At 30.9% G+C, this 13,645-nt stretch overlaps 1 protein-coding gene across 1 annotated transcript in view; it reads right to left on the minus strand.

Annotated features, from left to right (window-relative positions):
* Nucleotides 1-13,645, minus strand: part of LOC127704194 (condensin-2 complex subunit D3-like) — a 71,888-nt gene that overhangs the window by 48,020 nt on the left and 10,223 nt on the right. Inside the window, exons 9-19 of the mRNA XM_052208130.1 lie at nt 12,676-12,715; nt 11,076-11,132; nt 8,348-8,463; nt 7,450-7,645; nt 6,675-6,744; nt 4,603-4,690; nt 3,977-4,149; nt 1,707-1,853; nt 1,316-1,449; nt 754-869; nt 277-390 (exon numbers count right to left, since the gene is read on the minus strand). Of these exons, the coding sequence (XP_052064090.1) occupies nt 277-390; nt 754-869; nt 1,316-1,449; nt 1,707-1,853; nt 3,977-4,149; nt 4,603-4,690; nt 6,675-6,744; nt 7,450-7,645; nt 8,348-8,463; nt 11,076-11,132; nt 12,676-12,715 (1,251 nt within the window). The remainder of the gene's footprint in view (nt 1-276; nt 391-753; nt 870-1,315; nt 1,450-1,706; nt 1,854-3,976; nt 4,150-4,602; nt 4,691-6,674; nt 6,745-7,449; nt 7,646-8,347; nt 8,464-11,075; nt 11,133-12,675; nt 12,716-13,645) is intronic.

Genomic DNA, 13,645 nt, shown 5'->3' on the forward strand with positions numbered 1-13,645 from the left:
CATGAGAGTGTCAGAAATCTATCATTTAATAAAAACATCAAACTAAACCTTCACCTTATTTATATAAAAAAAAATTGCTTGAGAATCAAATAATTATCTAGGATGGCTTAAATATGTTCCATGTATTAATTAGTCAATATCTATAGAATATTACCCAGTGACATTTATACTATTCTTTAAGAATTTTTTGAGCCAAAAACATATTGCACAGAGTAATAACTATAAATGCCAAAATGTATAAATTATGAGGAAAGTATGAATAGTAATAATGCCCACCTTTTAAGAGGTACGATATTGTGTATTACAATTTCTTCTAACTGGTCCATACATTTCTCTTGTAGACTTGTCTCTCTATCTATAACTAGAGGCATCACTCCTTCTAACCAGGCTCTAGTGAAAGAATATAAATTTTTTCTGTTAAAAAAGTTCAAAGATTTTTAATATTTTATTTTATTTTACACATTTGAATTTTAGTAGAACTACATTTTTTGATAAATGTAAATTGCCAATAAGCAATTTGTTTTAATAACTAGTATATAGATAAATAAAGTAACGAATATGGAGTTAAAGGTTAAAAAAAATAAAAGTCAATTTTATGAGTGAATGTTACTTCACATAAGCTAAAAAATCTGTCAGACACTGTTCAATATTTAAAGATATATAATATAAGTTAGCTGTAGTTCCCTGATGTAATTTACTGTATTTGAGATGGTCAAAAAATGGTGTTTTAAAAAAATGAACAGTAGAGCATACTTCTGTAATGGTTTTTCTGTAGGGAACGCCAGTAACAAATCAGTCAAAGACTGCATAGACTGTTTCCGTACAGAAAGAGCTGGATCTCGACATCTTTCTACTAAAACATCTAAATCCTGAAATTAAAATGATAAGACATGAGACAGATAATTGTTTACATATAAGGCATATCTGAATATTTTCACAAACTTATTCCACTGGTTTAAATTATATAATAAAAGCTGTTGAAATTGGCTATTATGGGAATATCTGCTTGAGCTAAACTTTTATGTCTATCAAACTAAATCTCAGTAAATATCAAATGGCCAAAGTAGATGTTCAAGTAATTCAAAAAGAAACATTCCAAAGAGGGGACACAAGATGGAAATTATATTCAACTGTAATAAATTTGTATAAACTTTACCATTTGTTAGATAGTGTATTAAAATAAATACTTTTTTAACGAATAATCAATCATCTTCAGATATTTGATCTAAATTATACTTTACAATATTTTAAATGATCAGACCAATTAGCCTTTAGTCCCACATAAAATTGAATTTGATGACTATCTGTAACATACCTGTCTACTGTAGTCAGGGCACTGAAATCTTATGATATTCTCTAATGCATGTAATGCTGCCTTTCTGACATTGACTTTAGGATCTTTTGCTCTGCGTCTAAACATGGATGTCACACCATCATCATCAGGCATGTCTGAAACAAATTGTCAAATATCTACAAATAAGTAAATCAGTGATTCCCATTAATAATCCTAACATATCCCTAAACTAAATTCCTGCCAAAACATTTCAATTGTTTTGCTATATCACCAAAAAAAATATTTGATTCATTAATCAATGACATTGTAAATTGGATAATCCTCAAATACAATGTGGTCAATAAAAGAAATATTTTGACACATTAAAAGACGAGTTTTAAATTAGAATTGTTTTGTAACCAAGATTACATACTTGGATTATATGGTGTGAGATAAACTCCATGGAATGGTGTTTTCCCAGGAGCAGGTGGTTGGTTGGCATTAATTGGTGTCTGATCTTCTACAGCTGGACCTTGAATATTCTCTGCCGTCTTCTCTGCATTGTTTGTTGTGTTATTGTCTGAAATAAACACAAAATCATACATGGACAATACAGTGTACAGATTCATCAATAACATAGGTAAAGGTAGACCACTAAATAAAAAAGACATTTACAGTAACTTTTTGTAATGATTGTTTTAAGTACTGAAATTAATTATATGTTATATCTACATGTAACTATAGATACTATAGACAAGCCACAATTTATAAACAATTTTTTTTGGGGGGAAGACAGGTGTATAAACAATTACAAAACTTTTTTGCTTTTCCCATTTTGTTTCTAATGTTATTGAATTTCATTGTATTTTTTTATTCAAAAACTGTTAGGATAAATTTATGAAGAAAACTAATTATGCTTGACAGTTATTTTTACATAACCATATTAAAAAATAATATAACAAAAATACCAAACTCCAAGGAAAATTCAAAACGGAAAGTCCGTTATCAAATGGCAAAATCAAAAGCTCAACCACATCAAACGAATGGAAAACATCTGTCATATTCCTGACTTGGTACAGGCATTTCCTAATGTAGACAATGGTGGGTGAAACTTGGTTTTATAGCTAGCTAAACCTCTCACTTGTATGGCAGTCACATAGAATTCCATTATATTGACAACAATGTGTGACCAAATCAAACAGACATAATAGGTAAAAATGTCACCAATATGATTGATACAATGTTTCGTCTAAAACATTTAAAACTGATGCATAATTTTTTCAAGCTGTTCACATAGATATCTTATACTACCATTAACTGCAGTTAACAAGCAATAATCTTAGAATGAAAGCTCACCTTGAGCAGTAGAATATGTCCTGTCTTCCATGGCTGATGTTGGTACAAGGTATGGAGGAAGATGTTACCTTAGTCTACTTATAATTTAAACTAATCTTTTAGTTCTTTATTTATTCAAATAGGATTGCCAAATAGCAAATAGCCAGAGGCTACATGTGAGTCTCCCCAACTTGTGTCCTGACTTTCATTGCCGAAGTGGGTATAAGGTGAGGAGGATAATTTAACTTAGCCTATCTCTAGGTGTTACTTACCGTCAGTAGTAGATTGTGTTCTGACTTCCATGGCAGGTGTTGGTATAAGGTGTGGAGGAGGATATTCTCTTAAGACTCATTCTAGCTGTTACTTACCTTTAGTTGTAGCCTGTGTCCTGACTTCCACTGCTGAAGTGGGTATAAGATGAGGAGGATTATTTAACTTACCGTTAAAAGGCTTGTATAGTCCGCGGTTTTATTCTCCAAAATTGACCCTGACAGCAGGGGTGCGGACTAAAGAGTACAATAAGCAAGAAATAAGAGAGAAAATTTCAATTTCGCGATGTGGTTTGTTTACGTTCCGCCATGTTTGTTATTGACATTGTAGAGGGCGCTCTTATCATTTTTCAAACCAACAATTTTACCCAATCCATATTAATAAGTTATTTTTATTCAATATCAAATTAATACTGATAAATTTAAAAATTAAATGCTTCATTACAAAATTCTCGTTTCTTTTCAAGCATTGCTAAATATAAACTGGTATCTGCTTGAATGAAATTGTACCAAAAAAGTAAAAAAAGACAACCGTAAACCAGCTTACGATGTGTAAACTACAAAACGTAATCGGTTATTATTCGTTCCGTTTTGGTGTTTCCTATTGACAAATATGTTTTGTATTAGCTTAAGACCCTTCAAACATTAATGTGATAGATATATAAACACTGTTTTACATAAGGAGGGAACTTTTTTACTTTCAAAGTCGTATTATAGTGATATCTATTATTTACGGATTTCGACTCTCACTGGGTTTTTTCATCTTTTATACGTGCTTTTCAAACTTCCGGATTAAACATACACAAGTTTCTAAATTGTTTTTTGTGTGATTTAGACTTATTTTAACCAGCGTGAAGTGTTTTAGAACCATTTACAAGCAGTTTCAGCTTCTGTTTGGTGATGGAAAATAGGTTTTTCCAAGAAAATACCGCAAACGACCACACACGATTTAAAATTACTGGAGTTTCATTAGACCTTTTCTAACAGTTACAAAAAGTTTTTTTACCTGAAATTTCGTGGGGAGAAGGGGGTGCGGACTATGTACCAGTGCGAACTATACAAGCCCGATTACGGTAGTCTACCTCTAGGTGTTACTTACCATCAGTAGTAGATTGTGTCCTGACTTCCATGGCAGGTGTTGGTATAAGGTGTGGAGGAGGATGTTCTCTTAGCCTACTTCTAGGTGTTACTATATCCTGTAATGTTTCTTTTATAACATTGTCTTTTGACAAGAAACATGTTGAAAATGATGATATAGCTCTGGTTCTTACACTGAAAAAATCAAAGGCATGACATTACTTATTTATATAATTTTTCTCTCCACAGATTTTACATATAACTCCCATTGCAATTTTTAATTCAAATACAATGAAACATCCTAAGAATTTTATAAATAAACATACATAAGACACAAGGAAGGAACTTTGAAATCTCAACTATGGGTGGATGTCAAGTACAGTGAAAATGTAGTGAAATTGTAAATTTGCCTCTAAAGGGGGTTACCACATTTGAAAGTGCCTTCCCTGTGTCCCATGTATGTTTAAATGGAACAGTCCTAAGAACTTTAGTTTAAAAGTGGCAACCTGACAGAAAGGATACCAGTAATTCATGAAACATTTTTAATAAAAAAATATATAAGTAAGGACAGAAATATGTTTTATTTAAATAAATCATGAAAAATATTTCTTTCACTATTATGAGATAAAGCTAAGTGTGTGTACTCACGTAGGAGCAGCATCGGAACATCTAGCTAACAAAATTCCCAATAATGAGGTATGCTTGATAAAAACAGCTGTCTCAGGTGTCATGTGCTCTATATTACAAAAACAAAAATGACATTGTCATCACTGTTCATTCTAATGTATAGAATATTCAGAACAAGAAAACATTAAGTGCTAGAGCTATTTAAGAAATGGGTAAACATTTCAAATGCATTATAAACAACTCTTACATATCACACATGCCTTGGTGTAAATATATCACAAATATTGGTGTTAATGTATAAAATAACTTAATGTACCGTAGATTGGCAGTTTTAACATCTTCATTTTTTGACAAGTAATGTAAAACCTTTATCTTTATCAAAACTTTTGATATATATATATCCAATGAAGATTTCATCAGTGAAGAAATTTCTTTAAGGACAATGATTTGTGTCTCTTTAAAAAGTAAGTGTTTAGCAAATTATTGTTTGTAAGAAACATGTGCTGTCTCACCAATGTATACCTAACATCTATTTTTGTTCATACTTATTACATACATACATGTTCATAGACAATAGCCAACAGTTACAACCCTATAAGTATGTGTACCACTGGTAATTATTAGTCCAATTAAATGTTACAAAGTAGTGATAAAACAATTTCTAAATGGTAAAACAATGTTTGAAACAACACTGGAGCAATGGACTACCGTCAAGTCAAAAGGGCTTCTCTGCCCTGATTAATTTGCATTTGCTGTGCAGTCAGTAGTATTGAACAAATGCAACATCTTAAAGTAATGAAATTGTTGATTTGAATATGACAATAGAATATTACTGTGCATACCCTAATTGCTTTGCCCTTTCACAATACTAATTGCTCAAATGTTTTACCAAATTGCAGTTTTAATTCTTCTATGCAAAACTGATCAACTGGTAAATAGTTCAGCTCCTTGCTAGTGGTTGTTAATATGAAGCAAATGCAGCGTAATTAAAAATATACTGCAGCTGTGCTATTCGAGCAGTCAAATTGCACTGACCGTATAATCATTTGTGATATACAGTCACTGACCGTATATCGCCTTGTTTATGACGTTGACAATGCATTTCCGTAGAGTTTTATTTATGACGTCATTAAAAGGTTTGTGGAATATTTACGTCGCTCGCTCCAAATTAAACAAGAGGCTCTCAAGAGCCTGAATCGCTCACCTGTATTTCAGAGGAGAAGATTTTTAAATGTTAGCAAACTTGATGAACAAATTGTGTAAAATTGTCTTTAAAGGGCAATAACTCCTTAAGTGGGTCAATTGACAATTTTGGTCATATTAACTTTTTTGTAGATCTTACTTTGCTGAACATTATTGCTGCTTACAGTTTACATATATCTATAGTAATATTCAAAATAATAACAAAAAACTGCAAAATTTTGTTAAAACTACCAATTCGGTGGCAGCAACCCAACAATGGGTTGTTCGATTCGTCTGATAATTTCAGGGCCTATAGATCTTGACCAATTAAACAATTTTACCCCATGTCACATTTGCTCTGAAAGATTTAGTTTTTGAGATATAAGCCAAAAACTGCATTTGACCCTTATGTTCTATTTTTAGCCATGGCGGCCATGTTTGTCGATGGATACAAACTTCGGATACAATTTATAAACAAGATACCCTAAGGAACATTTAGTTAAAGTTTGAAGGTAATTGGCCAAGTAGTTTCAGAGGAGAAGATTTTTAAATGTTAGCAAACTTGATGAACAAATAGTGTAAAATTGTCTTTAAAGGGCAATAACTCCTTAAGGGGTCAATTGACAATTATGGTTGTATTAACTTTTTTGTAGATCTTACTTCGCTGAACATTATTGCTGCTTACAGTTTATATATATCTTTAATAATATTCAAAATAATAACACATTTGTATTTGAAATTGTACATATGTATTTTTTTTAAGAATAGCAATTGGTATTGTGAAAGGACCAAGCCTGTAGGAAATTCACAGTAACATTGTTGGGTACTCGAGTAAAGTCAAGTTACATCTTTGTTCTTTTGATACACTGTAAGAATGACTAAGGGAATTACAATGAATTGAAATAGCATACCATCAGGTTGTCTTTCTGGTGTAGATAATAAACTAAGAACAACCTCCATAGCAAAGGCTCTGTTGTTTATCTGAAAAAATCCCATATCATGCAAATGAATTAATTTTTAAGGTTTAATTTAAAAACTAAACTTAACTACTACTAATGGAAAACATTTCACATTACATGTGTTAGCTTCTCATGCCTTGATGCAAAATTGTAATAACTGTCTGACAATGATTTATGTTAAAAAAGATAAACAGAAATTCATAATTAAAAGAGCTTCAAACTTGATTGTAGTTTCAGAAAAACATGCCAGTTAAGATGGCATCTTTGTTGAGTGTCATACCAAATTGTTAAAAAAAAAGAAGATAACATTACATAACATTAGATTACTGTCTCATATAACATAAAAGTTGGCCAGACAAGATAACATTTATTTTGTATTGCCTTGATGTGACAATATACTATGAATAACAAATAAAATATAAGAGCAAACTGTTGCTTCCATAAGCAAGAGAAGAAATGGCATGTTCAAATTGTATTTAACTGAATTTATCCACATTTTTTTTTGGTTCTTCTAGTAAAATATTTACGTTCATTTTGTGTTAATAGATCACCATTTATTTAAGAGAAACTTTTTCATTGACCTGTTGGATTAAGCTGTTGAAAATTAAAAATCTGATAACTTACAGAAAAGTAGAACAACTGACCACAAGGGTAAATCAAATTGACATATGGAATGAGTTGCATGTAATATTTGCAGCCTTACTGATTAAAATATCAAACATCATACCTTAGAATGTTTAGAGAGTTTATAAAACCATTCAACCATATGACCATATGCTGTGTTTGGAAGTTCCTGTAATATCGTGACAACTGACTGTGCTACCTTCCCTCTATATTCAGCTTTATCAGGAACTTTTGTACACATATGTTGGAGGAGTGTCTTCACTGTATTTACTGATCTTTCTTCAGTCTTCAATAAGGAACTATAATCAAATATATAAGTTGATATGTTGTAAAGAAATTCAATGTTTAAGATCCAAATAACTACATACAAAAATTAAAGTGTTTCAGGTCTCACTGTAGCAGGTTTTCACGTGTTATTTCAACTAATGTTCAATGTAATTTTGACATTGTTTGAATTGTTTCAAAATTTGTCATGACTGGGCCTTTTATAGCTGCCGAAACTGTGTGGTTTACTCATTGTTGAAGGCCTATAGTTGCTTACATCCACATCATTTGGACACTTGTGGATGGTTGTCTTATTGGCAATCATATCACATCTCCTTTTTGATATAATACTAACCTACACTTCATCACTGTATCTGCTTTGCTTTATGTGACATAGTTGACGTGTGTGCTAGGTTTCATTTTGGTTATATTTATATCTGTAAAGTTTTCCACTAAAGTACAATGATCAACCACTTTATAACTATTGTTAGTAAGAAATGTTTTGTATTGTCCAATGAGAACTTTTTCCAGTCTTTTTTTATATAAAAATTCTTTGCAATCATAATGCAATACAGCAATACAGAAATTATACCAAAAATTTATCATAACGATTTGTGTTTTTTTACAGTGAGTTAGTGAAATTCTAAAATTTCCTCTTTAGGTGGTTACTCCATTTTCAGAGTGCTTTTCTTTGGCACCATGTATGTTTCAATGGAACAGATATTATATTTCATTACCTTATAAAGTACATAGCATGATCTCTTGTCACCTGTATGTGTTTAGGTACAGATTGGGCAGCAACTTTATTATCACCAATCAACATAAGAAGATTAGGCAATAGATATTTACATGTCTAAAAAAGAAAAAAAAATCTCATTTAAACTCATGTTCATAATTATAGTGCTATTTAAATGTTTACCATCTTACCCAGAAATTTTTGCTTCGTGTATCTCTCACTGGTAATTTACACAAAATTTCCTTATTTCTATGACAAGCAATATCATTTATACCATCAATCATTTTCTTAAGTTATCTTTGAGTTATATTTACTCTTTTACATCATAATCACCAAGCGATAAAAATATTAAAAAATTAAATTCTATCATCTATGAATGTTTTATATTGATTTATAAGCTATTTTCTATTCTTATATATATGTTACAGTATTAAAAAAAATTATGTTTTAATTTTAATGGCAGACATATACCATGTTCCTTTAAACAGGAGGTCACCCCCTCATGTTTCTCAATCTTTTGTTTTCGGTGTGGATTATTGTGGACTACTTTTTCTGATTCTTTGTTATATCTTTTGACAATAATGTTATCAACCTCTTATAGGACTGCAAATGCAAACAAAATATATCAATGTATAAAAAGTGGACTTTATATGAAATACCCAATAACAGCATACCCCTCGAAAGATGAATGATACGAGAAAAATGCTATGTTTTACTTTTTAAATGTGTTTATCTTGATCAGTGTTCTCCCCAGGCCCTTAAAGGACTGTGGGCCCGTGATATATAATTTTTTACCATGGTGGTATCGTTCTTACCGCGATGTATAATTTTTCTCCGTGGTGCTAAAATTTTCAGTTAAAAAATCGTAAATCGGTAAAGTTTTACAGCTCTTTTCATAATGCTAGCAAGACAAAGGTTTGTTTGACTTGCTCACTTTGTTTGTATAAATGTTTGATCAAGCATTGTAATTAAGATGGACAGCTGCAAACAATATAAGTAGGCGGAGTTCAACCTGTGTATAGGTAAATTTGATTATTTGATAATGTCCAATCAAATTTAAATTTAATGCAAACAAGTTTAAATCCGCCTTTTTATGTTGTTTTCATATGTCAATCTTATTTACAATGCTTCAGCAAACATTGATACAAACAAAGCAAGCAAGCCAAACAAACCTTTGTCTTGCTAGCATTATGAAAAGAGCTGTAAAAAACTTGTTTTAAATCTTTTCCGTGCGGTATAAAATTCCAGGTGAAATTTGACCAGTTCAAACCAGTTCAACACAGATTTTTTACACCACATGATTGATTTACCTTATGAGGTTAACCTTGTTGATTGGATTTAATCGATGAAATTAACATTAGTAACATGATTTTTTTGTGTTTTAATTAAGAGTTCATAACTTTATGATAACAGATAACTATTTTATGGCTTCACTCTCCACCCAAGCACTGACCTGTGAAAAGTCGGCAAATACTTTGAACACAAACAGTGTCTTGACCCGATAGGTACATTTTTTGTACATCATAATGGTGGCTCATTACGTATAATGGACAACTATACATTTCCCAATTCTTATATTATAGTATTATATGTCTCCGATTAAACCATGGCCAATATTATCTTTAATTATGACATAGATATTGCATGATAGTCGGGTTTCAAACTGTAGTATCTGTCTGTACATATCACATGACCCAGTTAGTTCACGTAGAATATTCAAGTTTATTTACAATTAATTGCAATCTATTATATTTTATAAATAAAATGCATGACTGTACCTTCAAACTGGATATCTATATCCATAATTAATGAATAACAGAAGTAATCTTGCAAATTTTATCCATAAGCACGTTAAATCTATTTATATCTACTTCCTGTCATTTAGGCGGGAAAATAGGGAGACTTAGTTGTTGACATTGAATATGGTTACTTATAGATCTATAGACCAAAGATAAATTTATAGACTTAGGAATTCTTTTTAAATGGTTCATGACAAATAAAGATTCAGATTTTAAGGCAGTATTAAGTCTGTATCTATGTTTGATTATCACCAAAGACAAGAAAGGTTAATATTTACATGAAATCTATGGCAAAATGTTCTAAAATTTATGAAAAATTTCTTTTTATTAAAATCTAAGAAAGAAACTGGTTCAAATAACAAAACAATATTTGCAATTGTTCTTGTTAATTTTATATCTTCCTATGACAGGAATCCTTTCACATACAGCAACTTTTTTTCTAGAAACTAGAAAGTTTTTTAAATTGAACATTTTTGTTCTCTTTTGAATGATATTTTTATTTTTATTGATTTAGGATTTTATAAAAGATTTAATTACTTAAAATTCAGACAAATATTTTATTATGAATCATAATTTATTTATTTTAAAAAAATATTAAAGTATACAAACTGTTTTTTTATTTACTTCTTTTTTACCAATAATTTTCTGAATCAATGTCTACATAACACAGTACCACAGTGTTAAAACAATACAAGAGACATACAAACTACAGTAACTAGAGCTAAGCGACGCGACACAACTGATTGCATGAAATATTTCACCAAGAAGTCCACATGCGTTACCCTGGTGCTATCCAAAAATCCTGGGGAGAACACTGTTGATGTGTCATAATTTCAGAATTTGTGTTTTGAAACATACATAACATTTTAGATCTTGTATTATGTCTTTGTTGACCATTTCCTTATTAAGGCAATACTTTCTTATACTTACAGCATTGACCAATGACCCAACATGTCCATGTAGTGGTTTACACAATAGACTTAATCCCTGAAAAAAAGAACTACTAAAGTATTAGATTATTGTAATGTTTTTATAAGTGAAGCTTAGCAACTACTATAAATAGAAACAACAAAATAAATGTTGAAAAGAAATTACAAGAATAAAATTCAAAAGAAAAAACTGTAAATTTGAATTTATTTTCGATCCTAAGCCCCAACTATTCAGTGTTCCAGCTAGGTCGTTTTCACAGGGCGGTCCGCCGGCCCTTTCCCGAGTGCCGCCCTGTGCCCTTTTTACAGTTTGCAGGGCGCCTTGCCTTTTTTGAAGATCGATTGGTATATTATTTTGTTCGTATTGATATGATCAGCCAATTACGAAAATTTACCTGGCGACAAGTATATGACTTTGTTTACGACCCAAAGCTAATCAACGGTTACAACAGGTGTCATAATCTGTTGTTATAGGTATTCCGTTTATCGGATGGGTCATTTAATGATCATCAACATTAATTCATTCAAATAGAATCGGTCAGTCGGCATTTGTCTTTGAACTTGAAGAAATGTTCATACAACTTGGACACAATTAGCAATGTTTACCGTAGTTTCATGGAGAAAATGTAATTGACAGAAAGTCGAAAACCATAATCAACTCGTTAAAAACATTGCTCTTATTGTTTTCCGTGAAATAAATAGCAAATTAAGACGTATTTTTCATTGACTGCCTTCATTTTTTATACAAAAATAACAAAATCGGCCGCCATATTGTTTATCGTATTTACATCTTCTATGTACTCTTTATTATCCTCCAAAGAAGGAGCACACCGAAATAAAGAAAGATAACTCAATCTTATTTTTTCCTAGCATTGAGTAACCTACTAAGATATTATAAAATATGTCTTCATACGTCTGGCTTTAGAATTTATATGTTTAGGTGTTTTGAGTTATGGGAAAAGTTAAAGAGGGTCTTAGTAGCAGGGTTGGTAGGGTGCCTTGGTCATCTTTTTCTGTATTTTTTATTTTCAATCCAAATTTTCACTGTTCACTATATCCTAACATTGTGCATTTACAGCTGTTTTGTGCTGTATTGCCATTAAGCACAGAAAAGGTAGAAAGGTTAAACATGTAAAATGTGTCAGACCATAGAAACAGAATGAAGCAGGACATTTTTTCAAAAAATACTGCATATAAAGCTTAACTGTGCCAAGCAATGATTTAAAACTTGTGCGACAAGCTGCTTGATAAGTTTTCAGCCTAAAAAGTAAAAAAGATAGTTTTTCTCTGGGCTAATGATGTTGTTCTTGTATATATGTAACCAGTGATTCAATGAACAAGCAATGTTTGATGATAATCTTTATTAAAACATGCCCTTTTCATATTTTCATATCACACGTTAAGTGCCCTTTTTCAGGATTGGCACCCTGCCCTTTTGAAATCCTAGCTGGAACACTGCTATTGCAATATTGGGAAATGTTGCCTGCAAATATAAATATGGTCAGAATTGAAAATATCATTTCTTATTCTCTTCTGATTTTTCACAAAATTATAAATATCACAAAAAGTGCTGAATTTACAGTATTTTACAATTTACTTACCCTATAAGCAAGTCCTGGAATTGATAACCTCTGAATTGACCTGTAAATAATAAATAACAAATTTACATGTATATGAAAATATAATCAATACATTATTAAAAGCAATCAGAGATTTTATCAACTCTTTTTATGCTGCTTATATATTTATTAATCATCAGTGATTCATTTAATATGATAAATGTCTTTTCTCTAGGGGAAAAAATCAACACCTTTGACAAATGAAGAAATTTCCTAAATTTCACATCGTTTGTTTCCATATTTAAAAAAAGGAATAAATTAAATTACTGGCTGGTCCTACAACTAAGTCAATGTTAATAAATTGTTTCAGTCATTTTGTAAATTTGTAGATCTTCTACTGCTGATCATTTTCCTGTTTACAGTTTCTGTTTATCTATTATAGTTATCAACTTATCAAGATAATAAACAAATATGCTACAATTGTTTAGAAATTGTCATTTAAGAACAATAACTTCTCTAAAGGGTCAACTTATGGGTATTTTAATGTGAAAAGTAGGTAGATCATGACATTTTTGGAACCTCTATTCTTTATTATGTTTTTTTTCAGATATTAGACAATTGCTTGGTTTAATTTACCCATAATTTTATTTTTAGCCCTGGTGGCAATATTGGTTGATGGACCTTAATATAATTTATAAACTATTAACTTGATACCTTAATGACCAATCATGTGAACTTTTGTTTGTATTGGTTCAGTAGTTTTGATGATGATGTACCCCCAAGTGATGTCAAAAGCAAACGATGACCTTTTGGCCAGATGAGCTAAAAAGTGTTATATTGCCTAAGAATAAATTTTCTAACATAATGCAATGTGATTGACTTCTAGGTGTTCTGTTTTATGTGGCGTCTGGTTGCTGTCTTAGTTTTATACCCCGCATCTCCTTGTATTCATATTCAGTTACTGATGCAAATGATATCTAGGATTCCCTATAAAATATATGGGATTAACCAT

This window comes from Mytilus californianus, unplaced genomic scaffold (assembly GCF_021869535.1).
Source record: "Mytilus californianus isolate M0D057914Y unplaced genomic scaffold, xbMytCali1.0.p SCAF_6, whole genome shotgun sequence".
In the NCBI taxonomy this organism is placed as follows: Eukaryota; Metazoa; Mollusca; class Bivalvia; order Mytilida; family Mytilidae; genus Mytilus; species Mytilus californianus.